Source organism: Bolinopsis microptera, chromosome 13, assembly GCF_026151205.1.
Source record: "Bolinopsis microptera isolate Bmic1 chromosome 13, MBARI_Bmic_1.0, whole genome shotgun sequence".
Classification (NCBI taxonomy): domain Eukaryota; kingdom Metazoa; phylum Ctenophora; class Tentaculata; order Lobata; family Bolinopsidae; genus Bolinopsis; species Bolinopsis microptera.
Genome location: NC_087084.1, coordinates 4,347,713 through 4,371,691, shown reverse-complemented (window position 1 = coordinate 4,371,691; position 23,979 = coordinate 4,347,713). Strand labels below are relative to the sequence as shown.

The window sequence follows — 23,979 nt, the reverse complement described above, 5'->3', positions numbered from 1 at the left end:
TATCTTAGTAGTGTTGTGGTCTGAGTAACTCGATAAAATGGTTTTGCAGATACTATACAAAGTTATTGATATGAGTGAATGTAAGTTATTACAGGCTCTAATAATGTAGTTTTACGAAGATTTCAAGCCTTACGTTGTGTGTTTCCCTTCGTGTCCAAAAGCATTATATATGTAAGTTATCCTATCCTTCGTGACTGATTCCATCGCTGGAATTTTCATTTATATTAACGGTCAACCTTTCCATGTTTAAACAAGACATACATTTGTAACGATTGATCTGTATAACTATAAACAGATCAATCGTATCTGAAACATATTATACAACTAACTACAACGCTTCATTAGTGATAGCGACACACAAACTTATCACACCAGTCATGTTACCGTGTTTAACTTGAAGAAATGGATAATGAAAATTTGAATATGGACGATTTCTAACAAAGCTTTGCCCAATTCAGCAGCAGTAATTATACTCCTTTACAATATTACTCCTTTACAATAATACTCCTTTATAATATTATCTTGCGTCTAAGACTGTCTCTCTTCAGGTGGTATGATGGGAGAGGTGAAACTGTCAGAAGCTGAACTGGCCGAGTTAAAAGATATATTCGCCATGTTTGATAAGGATAATAGTGGAAGTATTGATGTTAATGAGCTGGAAAGCATGGTTTCATCACTAGGTGGGTTTTAAGAACTTTTACTTTTACTTTTACTTTTACTTTTACTTTTACTTTTACTTTTACTTTTACTTATTTCCTTTGAGTTAACAGTTTTTTTCCATAATTGCTTTTGTCTGGTTATATTTGATACAAGCGTAGATATTTACAGTTCGTAGCAATATTGATTTATAATAAGTGTAACTCTGACTGAATATTTAATGAGTCCCTTGGACTTGGAATGAAGTACCGACTATGATTTTATTAATCTGCAGATTAAAAGTTAATAGTTGGTATTTACCAAACCATAACAGTGCATGACCTACACCACGGACCCCTTCTAACTGGCCAATCCCTGTTTACATGCCGTGTAGCAGGGGACCACATAGAGCCAAACTAGTAAGCGGAGTGCTGCCAATACAACGTACTTCATCTTTGTATATACAACAAAAAGGAAAATTTCCTTGTGTTCGGAATCAACCAAGACGAAAGCTGTGCAATTCAGCAAAATTCCGAAGAATCTAGAATCATACTAGTATGTACTAGTATTTACCAGTATGTACCAGTATATTAGCGACAAGAGAAACGCCATTGTCGGGCGTGAGGAGTGTGAGGACTTTTCAAACTATATCAAATATATTCCTTCTGTAACGTCCTCAATATCATACCAGTATATACCAGTATTTACCAGTATATACCAGTATAAACTGCTAATTAAATATCGAAAATATACCTGATAACATGAACATTCAGGAATCACCGCAACTAAAGAAGACCTAAACGATATGATCGCAGAAGCAGACATCGATAAGTCTGGAACGATAGAATTTGATGGTAGGTTAATCGCTAAATCGGAATCGGCCTGACCTTTTTGTATTAGCAGCAATTAATGGTTGTCGTGATTTTTTTAAAATTTTTATTAAATACTTTTCAAATTTTACAGAGTACAGCAATAGATGAATATAAAATAGAATCGTTCAAAATATCGCCCCCATCTGTAAAATATGATGGGCACCCAAACACGGTAAACACATAGTGAACTATGTCCGCAGTAACTTGGACCCATTACATCGAATTAATCTAAATCCAAAAATTTATAAAAAACTATTTAATAACAAACAAATCCATGGTGAATAACTGTGGATATAGAGTCAAAATTGGTATTTCATACGATGAAAAATTCCTGGAAATATTTTATTCTTAAATGTATTTCAGAGTTTAAAACGTTGATAGGGCCCCACTTTCAAAAGGAAAAGCCACCAGAGGATTATATTGATGCTTTTAACTTCTTTGATAAGGATGGGGATGGCTTCATATCAAGGTAAAATCCATTTTTTGAGTATATTTCATTGTTTTAAATTTATTTTCTCGCTATTTTATTCAAATCCTTGTATGTATTTGATAAATACCGTCGATATTCGCGACAATTTGGAAGGTTATAATACAAATTCCTAAAAGAACCACTCTTTTTCGTCGTGCAGGATGATTAAAAACTGTAAACAGTCTTATTCTATCCTTCCAACACTTCATCTTGTCACGATTAAGTTTAAGACCGTCCAAATTATCTCTAATAAGTAATCGAATACCGTGGAGGTTGAGATTTGGAATGTATTGATCAATATGATCTGTAATGAGTTACGCCTGATAACCCACTCCATTATTGTTAAAACACAACACCTACACGTATATCTCACATCACTCGCAGATTCGCCATGTTAAAATAGGACTGATCAGCGATCACTAATCAATCTCTGAAAACCCGATATATTATGACATTCGACAGTTCCTGCAATTACCCACAAATTTCATTGCTATATTTTCTGTATTTATTACTTTATTAATCTTATTAATAAGCACAAGTTTAACATTGCTTCTAATTTTCTTTTTTTTTGGGAATAATTGGAAATGAAATGATCAAAAATTCTGTAGTAGTTTGAATGATGTGATGATCTTTACATCTTTTTAAGCATATCTTTTACACCGATTTTGTCTAGCATAATATAAACGTATTGCTTAGGCGATTAGATAGTGTTCGTGCTATATCGAGCCAATTAACTGTTTAATTATTAATTTAATAATAATTAAATTAATTGATTAAATTAAGTGTCCTCACTTTTATATTCCTCACTCAGGACAGAATTACGAACCATTATGAACACGGTGGATTCAAAACTGGCTGAATCCGACATTGAAGACATGATCAAAGAAGCGGACCAAAATGGAGATGGTAAAATAGATTTTGATGAGTTCATCAAAATGATGCATCAGCAGTAGTTCCCTAGCTTCAATAGGACATTGAACATTTGAATGTCTTATTTCTTGGGTTGTTAGCCGCTGGAAACCCGGAGGAGCATTTGTCCGACTAGGTTATCACATAAGAAACGTCAAAATAGCTTCTGACAACTTCACACTGAAGCATATCGAGGATTTGAATTGCAGACCGATTCAAATATTCATTATTCACCAGCTGGTACAACACAGATAAACATTATCGGGTGATACTCGTAAAATATTAGTTCGTCGACGAGTCCAAACCGGCGCGCGTCTTGGTACTGGTACTGGTAGATTATAAACCTACAAAGATAAACAAGGATACTTTAAATAAAATGACCGTGGGGTAAGAGTTTTAGCAATAGTAATTGTATAGGAGACTGCCTTCCGCCGAATCAAACTTTGTTTCATCTGATCTGATAATGATAATGATATTAAGTTGGAATGACAGCTTTTGCTTTTGGCTGGTGAAAATAATTTTTTGATTTTTGGAAGTTAGTGTCTTAATGATGTTTGAAAATAATTTATGTATAAACAAGTAAAATGATTTTCGTCATGGTTGAAACTTTTACCCCTAGCAAGAAAAATTGAATGTTTACCAAACCATAGCATTCTTCAAAGTTTAACGGTTCAAACAATGCGATTTATCTGCCGCCATGTTATTGTTAGTTCATAATCTAATGTTAATATTTTATGCTTGTTTGTATTTATTTTTACCAATTGAAATCATTTACTAGATCTATTTTATTTCTTTCTAATCATTATTCGTGATTTTATAATTAACAAAACCACAAATATTTGAAAATTTTCTGTACAGCCAAAATATGTATATGGCAATAAATTCCGCTCTAGATTTATCCGTTAACAATCCGTCTAACTCAAAGTCAATGTCCGTTCAAATTTGTGCGGTTGCTGAATTAGAATAGTTAGGGGGTGCACCATAAAAATAAACTTGCTCGGATTTTAAAAATTTGTGTACCATTGTTTTCTACTTCTAGAGACTGTGAGAATTTTCACAATACCAAATTTGTCATACCTTTTTGGAAAGATCAGTGAGTTTCGCCTAGGTGCCATATTTGATGGTGCGCGGCTTTTGGAGCAAAATTAGCTGTAAAAGTCGCGTAATTTGACCAAATTTGACCAAATTCGTTGATTTTTGTCGTATTATTTGAATATGTCTTCAGTTCCTTGAATGAGATCATTCTGAAAATTGACGACGACCTTCCAATAGGGCTTTTACAACTGTCCGAAAAATTTGGTGGATATCAGAGTTGATATAATGATCAAAATGGGGCAAAATACGCTGCTTTTAGCTGTAACATAATGTCTGATGGTTGGATATGCTTTAAATTTTTCGGACACTTTCCTTGTAAGTCTATGAGTAAGCTCACCAATTTTTGTTGCAATCGGAGGTCGGGAACGATACTCAATATCTATTTGTTTGAAGAAAATTGTGCTGGCCGAAATTAGCGCTAAAAAACCATCCTACAGTCGGCACGCGCGGCTCACTGTCGATGGCGCACTACCTAGAATAGTGAATACCTGAATTTTTAATGATGATCAATCACTCTACGCTCAACTGCCACTTGACTTTTCTAACACGTTCTATAGGTGGCCCTAAATGATTATTCGAAACCCGCACTGTCACCAAGATGTAATCAGATCGAACGCAAAAATTAGATCGAACCGGTTTGATCTAGGAATTAGATCGAACGCTCGCGCGAGATACATATACAAATACATTGAACGCCGCGCCGCGCGTTCGATCTAATTCCTAGATCGAACCGGTTAGATCTAATTTCTGCGTTCGATCTAATTACATCTTGGTGACAGTAACCCTCTACATAACACAGACACACTCTACAGCAGGGACAAAAGGAAATCGCGGCATGTACGGCATCGCGATTTTTCCCATTATTTGCGACAAATTTGATTTATAGTTTAATGTATATTGTATAGTCTGTTAAAAATCGCGGTATCGCGAATTTTGACAAAAATAATCGCGAAATCCTTTGTCCAGCTGCTCTACAGACACCTTCTACAGCTACTTCACAGACACTGACCCTACATGCTACAGACACAGTGGCATAACCTTTGAAAATTGGACAAATTAGGTGATTTTAGAGGATACGACGGTAATATTTGTATCACGTGGTGACCCCCACGGTCGCTTCACCCCTGTAGAGTTTCGACGCGACGATACAGGGGGAGCCGCGCACTCGTGCGCGGTTGACCATTGTTAATGATCTGGCCCGGCGCGCGCTACTTCGTAGCACTTGCCATCGGGCACATTTCGAGAAGAAAGCGGCGCGCGCTACTTCGAAGAAATTTAGACGAGTAACATCCGTCAAGTGCGCGGCGGGTCATACAACGTATGACAAGGTAATATTGAAAAAGTGTGTTTTATATCATACGAGGTTTCAATACAACTCCATTTGCAATCAGCTACAATTATAGTGTTACCTGAGTCATTTTTTGGTAATTTTTCCGTTGCCGGGGGGATTTCGTCAAGTTTAAAATATAATATAGACTAGAAAACCCGTGGTTACAGCTAGGGAGGAATTGTCGTACGTTGTATGACCCGCCGCGCACGAGTGCGCGGCTCCCCCTGTATCGTCGAAACTCTACAGTGAAGCGACAGTGGGGGTCACCATGCACGTGATACAAGGGAGGAAGTATTTTGTTGTTAGTAAGTTTAAATCGAGTCAAAATTATCATACACAACCGAAAATTAAAATGTTGCTCGCACTAAACACAACGTAATATCAACAAAACCAATAAAAATGCCGTTTTAACAATCTTTGCACGTGCACGTGTGAGTCGTGACGTGCGTGTAACAACCCTCGTTACCAATACCATGGTTATACTTTGTAACCACTTATTTCTCGTATAATTTGCACGTGGGCGGTCGTACGTACAAAGATTGTAGTGATGTACAGAGGGAGTAGTAGTATGTAAGTTGTGAAGGCCCGCCATCAAGTGGCACCCAGCCACTCACAGCACGCCCCCAGGTCACGTGACAGCACGTCACGTGACAGATCACATGTCATGTAACCACGTGACAAGCTCGTCAATCAAATGTCAAGGTCACGTGACAAGATAATTGACCAATGAGGAGCCAGAACGTCATGACGAATCAATCAATAATCCCGACTAAAGGATCTAAAGTCTGATTAAACGGTTGCCAAGCAGGTTCCTGTCACTTGATTACCGGTCACGTGTTTAGCTTAAGCATCATGTGACATGAATGTTATTTGAACCTCGAGATCACATGACAGGAGTCACTTGATTACCCGTCAGAACGTCATGATGAATGAATCAATAATCCTGTCTAAAGGATCTAAAGTCTGATTAAACGGTTACCAAGCAGGCTCCTGTCACTTGATTACCGGTCAAATGATTCTTCACGATTTACCCCGGTCCAGTCACCACTCCAAATAAACAGAGGGTGACATAACGAAATGTGGTGTAGGGTTACCATCGCTCGACCTCCTGGAAATTACAAGTCTTATCATCAATTTTCTGACATTTAAGCAATAGCTACAGTATCTGAACCACATTTTCACCCTTTAAGATATAACAACTGTTAGGTAGCCTAGTGGTTAGAGCATTCGCCTTCTGCACAAAAGGTTCAGGGCGAATCGAACCCCATTGTCACCCTGCAGTCTAGGGGGTAGCAAAGGCTCCATACCATTGACTATTATTAACTACTAAATTTGCGTGTTATAAATTTGGTGAATTTCAAGAGACGAATAAAACTACCGTTTAATTGATATTTTTTTTGTTATCACCATAATCATAAATTGAAATCATCAAGAGTAAGATTGGGTACATAAATCATTGTATAACAGTTGCAAGTTCCACCAACTACTTATTCAGATAAAGTTTGAGAATCTTATCGACAATAGTTGTGTTTTCGTTCATCAGTTTGTTTACATCAGATAGACTTGTAGTGTTGATAACTGCATCCAATAGAGCTCGTTCTTCCAAACTTAAAATACCTGTTATGTCTTTTCCGTTGTCAATGAAACGCTGCTACAATGGTACAAAAAATTTTGAAATCCGAGCAAGTTTATTTTTATGGTGCACCTCCTATTTCTAGAGACTGTGAGAATTTTCACAATACCAAATTTGTCATACCTTTTTGGAAAGATCAGTGAGTTTCGCCTAGGTGCCATATTTGATGGTGCGCGGCTTTTGGAGCAAAATTAGCTGTAAAAGTCGCGTAATTTGACCAAATTTGACCAAATTCGTTGATTTTTGTCGTATTATTTGAATATGTCTTCAGTTCCTTGAATGAGATCATTCTGAAAATTGACGACGACCTTCCAATAGGGCTTTTACAACTGTCCGAAAAATTTGGTGGATATCAGAGTTGATATAATGATCAAAATGGGGCAAAATACGCTGCTTTTAGCTGTAACATAATGTCTGATGGTTGGATATGCTTTAAATTTTTCGGACACTTTCCTTGTAAGTCTATGAGTAAGCTCACCAATTTTTGTTGCAATCGGAGGTCGGGAACGATACTCAATATCTATTTGTTTGAAGAAAATTGTGCTGGCCGAAATTAGCGCTAAAAAACCATCCTACAGTCGGCACGCGCGGCTCACTGTCGATGGCGCACTACCTAGAATAGTGAATACCTGAATTTTTAATGATGATCAATCACTCTACGCTCAACTGCCACTTGACTTTTCTAACACGTTCTATAGGTGGCCCTAAATGATTATTCGAAACCCGCACTGTCACCAAGATGTAATCAGATCGAACGCAAAAATTAGATCGAACCGGTTTGATCTAGGAATTAGATCGAACGCTCGCGCGAGATACATATACAAATACATTGAACGCCGCGCCGCGCGTTCGATCTAATTCCTAGATCGAACCGGTTAGATCTAATTTCTGCGTTCGATCTAATTACATCTTGGTGACAGTAACCCTCTACATAACACAGACACACTCTACAGCAGGGACAAAAGGAAATCGCGGCATGTACGGCATCGCGATTTTTCCCATTATTTGCGACAAATTTGATTTATAGTTTAATGTATATTGTATAGTCTGTTAAAAATCGCGGTATCGCGAATTTTGACAAAAATAATCGCGAAATCCTTTGTCCAGCTGCTCTACAGACACCTTCTACAGCTACTTCACAGACACTGACCCTACATGCTACAGACACAGTGGCATAACCTTTGAAAATTGGACAAATTAGGTGATTTTAGAGGATACGACGGTAATATTTGTATCACGTGGTGACCCCCACGGTCGCTTCACCCCTGTAGAGTTTCGACGCGACGATACAGGGGGAGCCGCGCACTCGTGCGCGGTTGACCATTGTTAATGATCTGGCCCGGCGCGCGCTACTTCGTAGCACTTGCCATCGGGCACATTTCGAGAAGAAAGCGGCGCGCGCTACTTCGAAGAAATTTAGACGAGTAACATCCGTCAAGTGCGCGGCGGGTCATACAACGTATGACAAGGTAATATTGAAAAAGTGTGTTTTATATCATACGAGGTTTCAATACAACTCCATTTGCAATCAGCTACAATTATAGTGTTACCTGAGTCATTTTTTGGTAATTTTTCCGTTGCCGGGGGGATTTCGTCAAGTTTAAAATATAATATAGACTAGAAAACCCGTGGTTACAGCTAGGGAGGAATTGTCGTACGTTGTATGACCCGCCGCGCACGAGTGCGCGGCTCCCCCTGTATCGTCGAAACTCTACAGTGAAGCGACAGTGGGGGTCACCATGCACGTGATACAAGGGAGGAAGTATTTTGTTGTTAGTAAGTTTAAATCGAGTCAAAATTATCATACACAACCGAAAATTAAAATGTTGCTCGCACTAAACACAACGTAATATCAACAAAACCAATAAAAATGCCGTTTTAACAATCTTTGCACGTGCACGTGTGAGTCGTGACGTGCGTGTAACAACCCTCGTTACCAATACCATGGTTATACTTTGTAACCACTTATTTCTCGTATAATTTGCACGTGGGCGGTCGTACGTACAAAGATTGTAGTGATGTACAGAGGGAGTAGTAGTATGTAAGTTGTGAAGGCCCGCCATCAAGTGGCACCCAGCCACTCACAGCACGCCCCCAGGTCACGTGACAGCACGTCACGTGACAGATCACATGTCATGTAACCACGTGACAAGCTCGTCAATCAAATGTCAAGGTCACGTGACAAGATAATTGACCAATGAGGAGCCAGAACGTCATGACGAATCAATCAATAATCCCGACTAAAGGATCTAAAGTCTGATTAAACGGTTGCCAAGCAGGTTCCTGTCACTTGATTACCGGTCACGTGTTTAGCTTAAGCATCATGTGACATGAATGTTATTTGAACCTCGAGATCACATGACAGGAGTCACTTGATTACCCGTCAGAACGTCATGATGAATGAATCAATAATCCTGTCTAAAGGATCTAAAGTCTGATTAAACGGTTACCAAGCAGGCTCCTGTCACTTGATTACCGGTCAAATGATTCTTCACGATTTACCCCGGTCCAGTCACCACTCCAAATAAACAGAGGGTGACATAACGAAATGTGGTGTAGGGTTACCATCGCTCGACCTCCTGGAAATTACAAGTCTTATCATCAATTTTCTGACATTTAAGCAATAGCTACAGTATCTGAACCACATTTTCACCCTTTAAGATATAACAACTGTTAGGTAGCCTAGTGGTTAGAGCATTCGCCTTCTGCACAAAAGGTTCAGGGCGAATCGAACCCCATTGTCACCCTGCAGTCTAGGGGGTAGCAAAGGCTCCATACCATTGACTATTATTAACTACTAAATTTGCGTGTTATAAATTTGGTGAATTTCAAGAGACGAATAAAACTACCGTTTAATTGATATTTTTTTTGTTATCACCATAATCATAAATTGAAATCATCAAGAGTAAGATTGGGTACATAAATCATTGTATAACAGTTGCAAGTTCCACCAACTACTTATTCAGATAAAGTTTGAGAATCTTATCGACAATAGTTGTGTTTTCGTTCATCAGTTTGTTTACATCAGATAGACTTGTAGTGTTGATAACTGCATCCAATAGAGCTCGTTCTTCCAAACTTAAAATACCTGTTATGTCTTTTCCGTTGTCAATGAAACGCTGCTTCAAGTCCACAAACAATTCGGTTTTCATCATGTATGAGAATAACATGTCAAAACATTTATCTTGCTCTTTACACAATTTACTTTGTAACAGGACGTCTATAGATTTAAGTAATTTCGATATCTTTTTCTTGTTTGGTTGTTTGATTGGTACACCTTTCCGCTTGCCTATGTGTTGCCAGTCAGTATCAGATTCTAACACTTTAGCACTATATTCTTTGTTGGAGTCATCATCGCTACTTGTTACACCACTAAATTCATCATCACCACTACCTGGTACATCAGAGTTAGAACCACCTTGCTGAGATTCTTCAGAAACTATTGTATCAGCATCTGAACATACAGAATAAGGACCCTCCATTTTGACATCAGTCGCATCTGAGTTAGCTTTTGACAGTGGCTGTAGAATTGCAGAACTTTCATCTGACTCTCGGTTCTCTCGATGATACCTACTAATGTGTGAGGACAGACTATATTTATTGGCAAAATACTTGTCACAGAATGAGCAGGTTACAGAATTCATAACTGCAGTACAAACGTTTTATAATGCTATGCAACAACCATTATATAGCAATAATCGCATAAAATTGCAAATAATCGCAAAATAATCGCATATAATAGCATATAATAGCATATAATCGCATATAATCGCATATAATCGCATATAATAGCATATAATAGCATATAATCACATTTAATCACATATATAATCACGTATATTATCTCTTAAAATCACATTTTGTTATTTATACTCGCAAATAATTGCATATAATTGCACATAATCGCATATAGTAGCAGGGTGAATATGATCCAACTTATGCATTCAACCTATTAAAGATTTTTTCAAAGATTTGTTTTCATGCTGATTGCCAAGCATCATCCTGGAGATGGAACTGTAACTCTTGAGTCTACCAAAGACTGCACCCAACATGTAGGAATACTTCCTAGTGGGGACATTAAAGGACCACACCAGACAGGACAAGGAGATCATGGTAAATTCTAAGTCAACTAGTCAGACGGAGATCATCTTCGAGATCTATCACTTTCTGGATTATCATTCATAACCAGTAGTCAGCGCACCATTGATTTCTGCTTTCAAATGATAACTGCTAATACTCTTGTCGATTTTATTGCACAGAAACCAGCATTTGACCGGGACCGGGACCGGGATAGCTCAAAATTGCCAATCCCGGTCGATTACTGGTGCATGCAACTGACCAGGTTTAGGTATCAGGTGATTTTTCCTGCAATTTGGTAGTTGTGAAACATCACCTTGGATTTCTGTTGTCACAAAACGTACCTTTTTAGACCTTTTTCTCAAAGCATATAATAGCATATAATAGCATGTAATCGCATATAATAGCATATAATAGCATATAATAGCATATAATCGCATATAATCGCATGTAATAGCATTCGATCACATATATAATCCATTGGGTGGGCGAAAATTGTCCCCCCGACAATTGACCCCTCGAAAATTGACCCCCCGACAATATAATTTAATACAGCATCACTTCATACCATACTCCTCACGGTGCTCTTGATCTAGGAAGAATGCACCTTTGTTGTGGTGTGCCGCACTCCACATGAATAGATTCCCGGAAAATTCAGATGCTCTCCCCATAGCTAGTGGCACAGACGGGAATCGAACCTGGGACCCTGTGAATGCGAGGCATTTCACAAGCAGGCAGACTAACAAACTGTGCCACATAGCCATTTATAACTATAATGTATTATTTTAAACTGACAAGCTCGTAAATGAAATGTCAAGGTTACGTGACAAGTTAATTGACCAATAAGAAGCAAGTACGTCATAATAGCATCCGTTACGTGATATTCATAACGATCTTGTTAAACATGTTCATATTTTCATTTTAACAGCGGTCCAGCTGGAGCCTCAGGTTAGTGAGTTAACGGCAACTTTCCTATGCAGGACAATGCGGGTTCAAATCCCGCCTAGCCTACTTCTCCAGATGGATCGCTCTTTTAAAACATTTAATTTTATCTATTTAAACGTAACAACCATTGGCATTCATTTAAATGCGATTATAAGATATTTTATGCGATTATATGAATATATGTTGGAGATGGAACTATAACTCTTGAGTCTACCGAATGCGATTATATATGCTATTATATGCTATTATAAGCTATCATATCTTCATATGCGATTATATGATATTATATAATGCTATTATATGCGATTATATGATATTATATGCTATTATATGCGATTATATGCTGGCGATTGAACTGTAATTCTTGAGTCTACCGAATGCGATTGTATGTTATTATTATATGCTATTATATGCAATTATATGCAATTATATGCTATTATTTGCTATTATATGCTATTATATGCTATTATATGCTATTATATGCTATTATATGATATTATATGCTATTATTTGTGATTATTTTCAGTATTCATTCAGTATTCATTCAGTATTCATTCAGTATTCATTCAGTATTCATTCAGTATTCATTTAGTATTCATTCAGTATTCAATCAGTATTCGGCATTTATTCAGTATTTAGCGGATTTGTTCATGTGGAGTGTGACACATCACAACAAAAGTACCTCCTTCCTAGATCAAGAGTATCGTGAGATTTGTCCATGTGGAGTGTGGCACACCAAAACAAAGGTGCATTCTTCCTAGATCAAGAGCACCGTGAGGAGTATGGTATGAAGTAATGCTGTATTAAATTATATTGTCGGGGGGTCAATTGTCGAGGCGAAAATTGTCCTCGGGTGATTTTTCCTGCAATTTGGTAGTTGTGAAACATCACCTTGGATTTCTGTTGTCACAAAACGTACCTTTTTAGACCTTTTTCTCAAAGCATATAATAGCATATAATAGCATGTAATCGCATATAATAGCATATAATAGCATATAATAGCATATAATCGCATATAATCGCATGTAATAGCATTCGATCACACATATAATCCATTGGGTGGGCGAAAATTGTCCCCCCCCCCGACAATTGACCCCTCGACAATTGACCCCCCGACAATATAATTTAATACAGCATTACTTCATACCATACTCCTCACGGTGCTCTTGATCTAGGAAGAATGCACCTTTGTTGTGGTGTGCCACACTCCACATGGACAAATCTCACGATACTCTTTATCTCGGAAGAATTCACTTTTCTTGTGATGTGCCACACTCCACATGGACAAATCTCACGATACTCTTGATCTAGGAAGGAGGTACTTTTGTTGTGATGTGTCACACTCCACATGAACAAGTCCGCTAAATACTGAATAAATGCCGAATACTGATTGAATACTGAGAAAAGACAATTTTTTTTGAGAAAAGACAATTTTATTATTTATCACCAATTCAATACATAATCAATAAATATATATCCGAATAAATTTAATTTAGAATTAAATGATACAAGTATGCTAGCAGCTAGCGCGCTTGTATTTGATAAATATTCACGCTGTTGAAATGGGTTTTACCACACCGCCACTCACATTAGCACAGTTGGTGAACGGACCCAGGCGCTGTTAAGCTTTTATGAGCTCTGGTTGACTGCTGAGAGTGGCGACTGGTCTGACATTAATTTTATCTTAGTTTAACCTATACTCCAATAAAATTTTAGTTTTGACTTATAATTGTGTGATTTTTATGCGATATTTATTAAGTTACAGCTGCTCGCAATACATTATTGTTTAAAAATGGTTAAATATGCTCGCTATACGCTTAATTTTAGATACGGTATGTATATATACATATCAGCTCATAGTACCAAATAACAATATAAATAAATAAATTAAAAGCATTGAAGAGGTCCAAAACCAATTCAAGCATGATAACAGGTTGGATACACTGTCATCGGAAGCTGCAAGCTTCCGAGTGAATACTAAATGAATACTGAATGAATACTGAATGAATACTGAATGAATACTGAATGAATACTGAATGAATACTGAATGAATACTGAATGAATACTGAATGAATACTGAATGAATACTGAATGAATACTGAAAATAATCACAAATAATAGCATATAATATCATATAATATCATATAATCGCATATAATAGCATTATATTATATCATATAATCGCATATGAAGATATGATAGCTTATAATAGCATATAATAGCATATAATAGCAAATAATAGCATATAATTGCATATAATTGCATATAATAGCATATAATAATAACATACAATCGCATTCGGTAGACTCAAGAATTACAGTTCAATCGCCAGCATATAATCGCATATAATAGCATATAATATCATATAATCGCATATAATAGCATTATATAATATCATATAATCGCATATGAAGATATCTCATTAAACTATATAAAAAATAAGTATAAAGAATAAGGAAAAGGAACGGGAATGAAGCCAATACCAGAAGTGAAACCCCACCAAAGAATAATTGATCCTTAGGTAGACCTGGTGAAATAAAGTAACTGAACTGTAAGTTTGATAAAGTATGATAGTAAGTATGATAGCTTATAATAGCATATAATAGCATATATAATCGCATTCGGTAGACTCAAGAGTTATAGTTCCATCTCCAACATATATTCATATAATCGCATAAAATATCTTATAATCGCATTTAAATGAATGCCAATGGTTGTTACGTTTAAATAGATAAAATTAAATGTTTTAAAAGAGCGATCCATCTGGAGAAGTAGGCTAGGCGGGATTTGAACCCGCATTGTCCTGCATAGGAAAGTTGCCGTTAACTCACTAACCTGAGGCTCCAGCTGGACCGCTGTTAAAATGAAAATATGAACATGTTTAACAAGATCGTTATGAATATCACGTAACGGATGCTATTATGACGTACTTGCTTCTTATTGGTCAATTAACTTGTCACGTAACCTTGACATTTCATTTACGAGCTTGTCAGTTTAAAATAATACATTATAGTTATAAATGGCTATGTGGCACAGTTTGTTAGTCTGCCTGCTTGTGAAATGCCTCGCATTCACAGGGTCCCAGGTTCGATTCCCGTCTGTGCCACTAGCTATGGGGAGAGCATCTGAATTTTCCGGGAATCTATTCATGTGGAGTGCGGCACACCACAACAAAGGTGCATTCTTCCTAGATCAAGAGCACCGTGAGGAGTATGGTATGAAGTGATGCTGTATTAAATTATATTGTCGGGGGGTCAATTTTCGAGGGGTCAATTGTCGGGGGGACAATTTTCGCCCACCCAATGGATTATATATGTGATCGAATGCTATTACATGCGATTATATGCGATTATATGCTATTATATGCTATTATATGCTATTATATGCGATTACATGCTATTATATGCTATTATATGCTTTGAGAAAAAGGTCTAAAAAGGTACGTTTTGTGACAACAGAAATCCAAGGTGATGTTTCACAACTACCAAATTGCAGGAAAAATCACCTGATACCTAAACCTGGTCAGTTGCATGCACCAGTAATCGACCGGGATTGGCAATTTTGAGCTATCCCGGTCCCGGTCCCGGTCAAATGCTGGTTTCTGTGCAATAAAATCGACAAGAGTATTAGCAGTTATCATTTGAAAGCAGAAATCAATGGTGCGCTGACTACTGGTTATGAATGATAATCCAGAAAGTGATAGATCTCGAAGATGATTTCCGTCTGACTAGTTGACTTAGAATTTACCATGATCTCCTTGTCCTGTCTGGTGTGGTCCTTTAATGTCCCCACTAGGAAGTATTCCTACATGTTGGGTGCAGTCTTTGGTAGACTCAAGAGTTACAGTTCCATCTCCAGGATGATGCTTGGCAATCAGCATGAAAACAAATCTTTGAAAAAATCTTTAATAGGTTGAATGCATAAGTTGGATCATATTCACCCTGCTACTATATGCGATTATGTGCAATTATATGCAATTATTTGCGAGTATAAATAACAAAATGTGATTTTAAGAGATAATATACGTGATTATATATGTGATTAAATGTGATTATATGCTATTATATGCTATTATATGCGATTATATGCGATTATATGCGATTATATGCTATTATATGCTATTATATGCGATTATTTTGCGATTATTTGCAATTTTATGCGATTATTGCTATATAATGGTTGTTGCATAGCATTATAAAACGTTTGTACTGCAGTTATGAATTCTGTAACCTGCTCATTCTGTGACAAGTATTTTGCCAATAAATATAGTCTGTCCTCACACATTAGTAGGTATCATCGAGAGAACCGAGAGTCAGATGAAAGTTCTGCAATTCTACAGCCACTGTCAAAAGCTAACTCAGATGCGACTGATGTCAAAATGGAGGGTCCTTATTCTGTATGTTCAGATGCTGATACAATAGTTTCTGAAGAATCTCAGCAAGGTGGTTCTAACTCTGATGTACCAGGTAGTGGTGATGATGAATTTAGTGGTGTAACAAGTAGCGATGATGACTCCAACAAAGAATATAGTGCTAAAGTGTTAGAATCTGATACTGACTGGCAACACATAGGCAAGCGGAAAGGTGTACCAATCAAACAACCAAACAAGAAAAAGATATCGAAATTACTTAAATCTATAGACGTCCTGTTACAAAGTAAATTGTGTAAAGAGCAAGATAAATGTTTTGACATGTTATTCTCATACATGATGAAAACCGAATTGTTTGTGGACTTGAAGCAGCGTTTCATTGACAACGGAAAAGACATAACAGGTATTTTAAGTTTGGAAGAATGAGCTCTATTGGATGCAGTTATCAACACTACAAGTCTATCTGATGTAAACAAACTGATGAACGAAAACACAACTATTGTCGATAAGATTCTCAAACTTTATCTGAATAAGTAGTTGGTGGAACTTGCAACTGTTATACAATGATTTATGTACCCAATCTTACTCTTGATGATTTCAATTTATGATTATGGTGATAACAAAAAAAAATATCAATTAAACGGTAGTTTTATTCGTCTCTTGAAATTCACCAAATTTATAACACGCAAATTTAGTAGTTAATAATAGTCAATGGTATGGAGCCTTTGCTACCCCCTAGACTGCAGGGTGACAATGGGGTTCGATTCGCCCTGAACCTTTTGTGCAGAAGGCGAATGCTCTAACCACTAGGCTACCTAACAGTTGTTATATCTTAAAGGGTGAAAATGTGGTTCAGATACTGTAGCTATTGCTTAAATGTCAGAAAATTGATGATAAGACTTGTAATTTCCAGGAGGTCGAGCGATGGTAACCCTACACCACATTTCGTTATGTCACCCTCTGTTTATTTGGAGTGGTGACTGGACCGGGGTAAATCGTGAAGAATCATTTGACCGGTAATCAAGTGACAGGAGCCTGCTTGGTAACCGTTTAATCAGACTTTAGATCCTTTAGACAGGATTATTGATTCATTCATCATGACGTTCTGACGGGTAATCAAGTGACTCCTGTCATGTGATCTCGAGGTTCAAATAACATTCATGTCACATGATGCTTAAGCTAAACACGTGACCGGTAATCAAGTGACAGGAACCTGCTTGGCAACCGTTTAATCAGACTTTAGATCCTTTAGTCGGGATTATTGATTGATTCGTCATGACGTTCTGGCTCCTCATTGGTCAATTATCTTGTCACGTGACCTTGACATTTGATTGACGAGCTTGTCACGTGGTTACATGACATGTGATCTGTCACGTGACGTGCTGTCACGTGACCTGGGGGCGTGCTGTGAGTGGCTGGGTGCCACTTGATGGCGGGCCTTCACAACTTACATACTACTGGGAGTTCTCTGAATTATAAGATGTCCCTACCCCCCCCCCCCACAATGAAGGTGTAAGTGGGGCCTTTCGTTACGCTACTATTATACTAGTATAATATATACTACGACCCTAATCCCTATAGACTGAAGCATTTGCTAAAATCTTACATAGTTATAATTATATGGCTGTATCTATATCATATTCACGTGATGGAGACAATGTTTTCGTCGATATCTCTCCAGGGAGCATTTTAACGTAACCCTTCATCATTATCAATTATCATGTTGATGTGGGGCGATTTGAAATCAGCGTACATCTATTCAAGTTGGCTGCAAGTGCAACGCCAACTGTCAGGAGCTCTTTTAGAAAAATTTCGAAGTTCGAGTGTAAATTAATATAATTTTAGCACGCTCCACGTACAGGGAGACTAAAGTGCAAAGAAACTGCTGCTGACTGCTGCTAACTGCTGCTGACTGCTCATGCTGATTGCTGCTAACTCAATTTTCAAACTGCTGCAAATGGCGCTCGCGCAACAGCAGCAGTTTTTCTGCACTTTGTCTCCTTGTGGCTCGTGAATTTTGGCAAACATTTTTGTTTCAAATAAAATTCATTAACATTAACAATAACATTTTGCTAACTTTTTAAATATTTATGGTATTACTCAATAAGTACTTTGCATGGTACGGTGTCGGTGAACCGAACTTTGTTGACGATCAACTGTTAAAAGCTGAATGGTAATTGGTTGGGAGGGTAGACTGTAGAGCCAAATTTAGGTATTTTTGGTAGCGTCACGAATTGGCGGCCAGGCGTGACCCCTCCGCGCCGGCCTCCACCGGCCGTTAGTGTTACAAAACCCCTTGCTGCGTTGGTTCACGGGATGTTGGAGGGATCAGTATTACTATTAAGTGAAGGGGTGGAGGGTCTGGCAAATGCTTACTGGGCATGGGCCGCGTCACTGCGTCAGTCAGCCTGTCATTCCGCCGAATCTCTATGATTATGAACATAAATATAATAGCCTGAGGTCCCCAGGTAAGCAAATGCTTAACGGGTGATAATCGTAAAATAATTGTTTCAAATATTAAGAATAAGACCGTCGACATACGATCGAGTCCAACTCGGCGCGCGTTTTGGTTGCTGGCTGACGCAACTAGCATAGGGCAAGGGGGCCGGGGAACTTAAAGTTTGGTCCGCGGGGAGCCGGGGGGTAATTACTAATTATAACTGCACTGATATGATCAGCCATTAATTTGATGAAAATTTGTATATAAGTTCAGGAGAGCACTAGCTACAAATAAAGTTAAATGCTATCTTGAATACCATTTTCACAAACAATTTATTGGCAACGTGATCATATCAAGGCATTAATAAAGTAATAATATCAATATGTCCTCCAGACACAAGTACAATTTTAATTATTTATATTATTTATACTATAATAGTAACTACGTAATGCTCCACTATTCTACGGCCGCCAATATTATACTTACCACTATAACCATCTACCTAACTAAACGACCTAACCTTAACAGGTTCTAGCTACGCCTACAGAACCTGCCCGGTATCAAAATGACCCCCCTCTCGATCGGGTAAACTGGCACTCCCTATCTCAAAAGGCTAATCGTATTTTCCTCTCGCCCCTGATAGTCTAAACAATCTACCATTTCCCGGGAATCTCAAACTATCCTGTCGATAGCCGCAACATTGTAACACTAGTATTCTGTAAACACTCCATAACTCAACCTCGTACTGACCAAACATATGTTAAACTGACCTCTCTGCACTTAAACTGCAATAACTGTCGACTACTAATATATGCCCAAAATACTACCGTCACATACTGGACCCCACGACCGCCTTATTATAATCATTACACTATCTACATATTACACAATATTACCCTAAATTCATCTCAATTAATCACTGCTTACACAACTTTACAAAATATGTTCTTTCTTAGAACCTTACTATACTGGTACAATAATTTAATGGAAAATCTCTTACTATAGACCATATCTCTTGCCCGGTCACAGCTTACACAACTTTACAAAATATGTTCTTTCTTAGAACCTTACTATACTGGTACAATAATTTAATGGAAAATCTCTTACTATAGACCATATCTCTTGCCCGATCACAGCTTACACAACTTTACAAAATATGTTCTTTCTTAGAACCCTACTATACTGGTACAATAATTTAATAAAGTTTCACAATATCCAAACTTAACGGCTTACTTTATCTGTCCATTTTCTCTTTCGTCTCTTCTTATCCCCGTCTCATTCTTCGTTGCGAACATCCTCATCTGGATCCGGTCCCGAGTCTCCGTTTGTTGTTCAACATATCTTCTTCTGGCTCTCGCTCCAGGTCTCCGCTCCTCGTTCTGAATATTTTCCTCTGGATCCCGTTCCACGTCTCTTGTCTCCTTCCAGATATCTACTTCTGGATCTCGTTCCATATCTCTTTTCTCCTTCCAGATATCTTCTTTTGGATCTCGTTTCATGTCTCTTTTCTCCTTCCAGATATCTTCTTCTGGATCTCGTTCGATGTCTCTGTTCAGAATACAAGTTGATGTACTACGCATCTCAATCCGTGGGTTTAGTGTCACTGTCTTTCTTGTACTCCAGGTATGTTAACCATCTTCTCCTCACCGCCCCTGTTGGGTGATACTCTCCGATAGTTATTTATTAAGACTTCGTTTTAATTTTCATTTCAATATCGACAGTTCTTTCAGTTCCAAGTAATTTCTGATTTATCTGATTTTTTGTGATCAATGATGTTGCACTGTTATTTCGATATAACTACTGTTATATAAATCTTATGACTCATTCTGACTGTTATATATCGTACTGTGTCTCCCTTTATCAGTACTTGTCTCCGTACTGTGCCTCCACAAAATTATAAACTGATTACACATCCCACCTCACCATATCTCTCCTTTGGTATCATCACCGTATCAATACTAGACTCTGTGTCTAGAGAATCATGTGATTTTTTCTGCACTTGACACTCACTGAGACGCAATTGAATTGTTGTATCTTCTGGTTCTTTCACCAAGTTCCAGACGTTGATGTCTTCCTTCCTTACAGAATTTTCTTTCCATCCAGGTCCAATTACACTTGCTCTCTGCCACACATCGTTGGTATGATCTGCTGACTTATACCTAATGACATCCTCACTCTTAAAGTCTAATACCTTATTCCTCTTGACTACAACCTCTACCCAGTCTTGATTCTCATCAGACGAAGAAAGGAAGAAGCACTCTGAAATTCATCAGGCTCACTTGTGTCTCTATTTTCATCACCGACACTTTCTGACTTCACTTGTTCACTACTGGTCTCTACATTACCAGATTCTTCTATTGAAGTTTCAGTTCCACTCGAAACTTCCACTCCTTCTGCTGATGGTTCATTGCTTACTTCCTCTGATTCATTCGGACAGACTTCATCTTCACTGTCACTATCACTATCAACAATCTCCTCTTTCCTTACACTCTCTTCCCTACCAGTTTGTTCAATGGTATATTTCTCTGATTTCATATTTTCCCATAACATGATATCTCCCACATAATGACCTGATTTGGTCACTTTCAGTTGTTGCCGTTCTCCGCCAATCATAATCTGATCATTCTCTATGTCTAATGATACCCCCAGTTGCTTCATGCTACATCTAGAAAACAAAAAGGGTAATTCTCCTGGAACCACAAATGTTTCTAACATGAAATCTCTGTTACACAACTTGACGGGTAACATGACACATTTGATAGATTTAACTGCGTGTCCGTCTCCAAAACAAAAACTCAAGTTTCTCTCGACTTCGCTGACCTTTTTCTTCAACTCTTCAGGCATTGACTCTAAGAATGTGTTCAACCAAACATCACCACACACATTACTGGTTGTACCAGTGTCAATCAACACCTTGTTCAATGTCTCATTGACTAACAGCACTGTCTCTCAGTAGTCATTGTCAATTTTGTTTGATTCTTTACCATTCCTGCACGACTGATACATACACACTGAGCCCGAATCCTTCTTTCGAACATCATTAACATTGGGATTTGTTGACAATCTGCCCGGAAATGCTTATTCGAATCACAAATTGAACATCTTGCTACATCGCCTGTTTTGTGACTGATAGCATTTAACTCATCTTTGTAGTCTGAGTTATTCCTTTCTTTTGAATTGAGCTGTTTGTCTCTTTCCCATGGTCTGCTGTCATTTCCAGATCTCCCTCTGCCATTGGAGTAATTGTTATAACCGCCAGAAGAGAACGATTTCCTTCCTCCTTGTCCTCAATTATTGTAGCCTTGATAGAATGTATATTCTCCGTTATCACCACTGATGTCAGTATCCTTTTTCATCAAACTGACCCCTATGGTAATGCACATCCGATCCAGGTTCTACCTTAATCTTCACTGTGTCTAACTCCAGTCTGGATCTACGACAGAAAACAGCGTCACCGAAACACCTCTTCAAACCTTCCTTAATTGCTTTACTTGTCAACTCTTGAGTCCCCATTGCAGCTTTGATCAATATCTGTTGATCTTTGGTCAGGTTGGCCTGAGTTAACAACCTGTATGTCAACATACCATCATGATAAATTTCTTTCTTGTCATTAAACAACTCTCCGATCCGGTTCAATCGTCTCTTGAACTCAGCGCTATATTCTGTCATTTGCATTTGTTCCGGTCTAACAAACTTTTCTAGATCATCAATACCTAGAAATATACTCTGAGTATATATACATATACTCTAAGCGTGTTGCAAAATCTCTTGCCTTGAAATCCTGGATTCTCAAGACACACACTGCAGCCTGCTTAGCAGCTGCTATCGAAGTTCCCAACTCCCAGATGCCGACTTCACGTATCCCCTTCAAGTAATCCATCCCCTCTGTCGACAAAGGCGGTTGGTCTCCTCCCATGTCTTATCAGTTATCAGTTCTTCTACCTGCTACCAATGATAAATTTCTTTCGTCCATAGCTTTCTGTACAAGAGGATCTTGCCCTCTTTGAAGACCTCCTTGGCCACCGTGTCCTTGCGTACAATCCATTACAATATGACCCTGTCTCCCGCATCCATAACAAGTAGGGGTATTTCTACATTCCTTTGCGAAATGTCCATGCTGTCCACAGGTGTAACAGGCACCGATGTCTCTTCTCGGCCGGTTCTCTTCCATCACTCGGTTTATCACTCCCTCATCCATCTCTATATCCTCCTCGATTTGGAACAAAAGTTCCTCCCCATTCTTTGAATGCACATCACATAGCATCTCTGTCCTCCTCTCCAAACTCGCCTCTACATTTCTCTTCTCGTCCCGGGTTAATCGTAGAGTCTCCACTCTCCTCTGTGCCTTGGGGTCCAAGTACGTCATGATCATGTCCACTAAGTCTTCATCCAAGATGTCCGCAGCATTGGCAAATATTTTATGCCCGCTCAGGAAGGTTCTAAAGCTGTGTTTCCCCAGCACAAACAACCGAGGTTTCATTAATGGGTATTTCTTACCCGCTGCTCTGTTCGCTTCTCTGATTCTCCTCTTTTCGGTCTCATTCAGAATGTCATTCTCCTGCATAGCTTCTAACTTACCCTCTCTGAATCCATCTCTTCTTAGCTGTGCTCCCTGCTGCCTCAATTCATCATATTGAGTCCTTAACTCTTCGTTTGCTAGCTCAGCCTCCTGCCGCGCTCTCATCATTACCTCATTAGCTATCTTTATCTCTGCCAATTCCTCTCTCAGTGCCGCTTCCATGATTCAAATTATTTGTTATATAGTAGTGTTGAAAGTATTAAAATAAAATACAAACACTGTCTCTCTCTTCAACAATGTACTAATTAAAATACAAACACTGTCTCTCTCTTTTCAATAATGTACTTATTAAAATACAAACACTGTCTCTCTCTTCAACAATGTACTAATTAAAATACAAACACTGTCTCTCTCTTCAACAATGTACTAAATAAAATACAAACACTGTCTCTCTCTTCAACAATGTACTAATTAAAATACAAACACTGTCTCTCTCTTCAACAATGTACTAATTAAAATACAAACACTGTCTCTCTCTTCAACAATGTACTAATTAAAATACAGACACTGTCTCTCTCTTCAACAATGTACTAATTAAAATACAAACACTGTCTCTCTCTTCAACAATGTACTAATTAAAATACAAACACTGTCTCTCTCTTCAACAATGTACTAATTAAAATAC

General features: G+C 38.0%; 2 protein-coding genes across 3 annotated transcripts in view; both read left to right on the top strand.

Annotated features, from left to right (window-relative positions):
• LOC134825124 (uncharacterized) overlaps positions 1-3,663 on the top strand; it is a 35,786-nt gene extending 32,123 nt beyond the window's left edge. For both annotated transcript variants that reach the window (XM_063837265.1, XM_063837264.1), the window contains 4 exons: positions 549-680; positions 1,410-1,490; positions 1,872-1,977; positions 2,789-3,663. In XM_063837265.1, the coding sequence (XP_063693335.1) occupies positions 549-680; positions 1,410-1,490; positions 1,872-1,977; positions 2,789-2,930 (461 nt within the window). In that variant the 3' untranslated portion in view covers positions 2,931-3,663. The remainder of the gene's footprint in view (positions 1-548; positions 681-1,409; positions 1,491-1,871; positions 1,978-2,788) is intronic.
• The window catches only part of LOC134825063 (LIM/homeobox protein Lhx3-like), a 667,636-nt gene that overhangs the window by 550,448 nt on the left and 93,209 nt on the right, over positions 1-23,979 (top strand). The gene's annotated exons all lie outside the window — the stretch shown is intronic.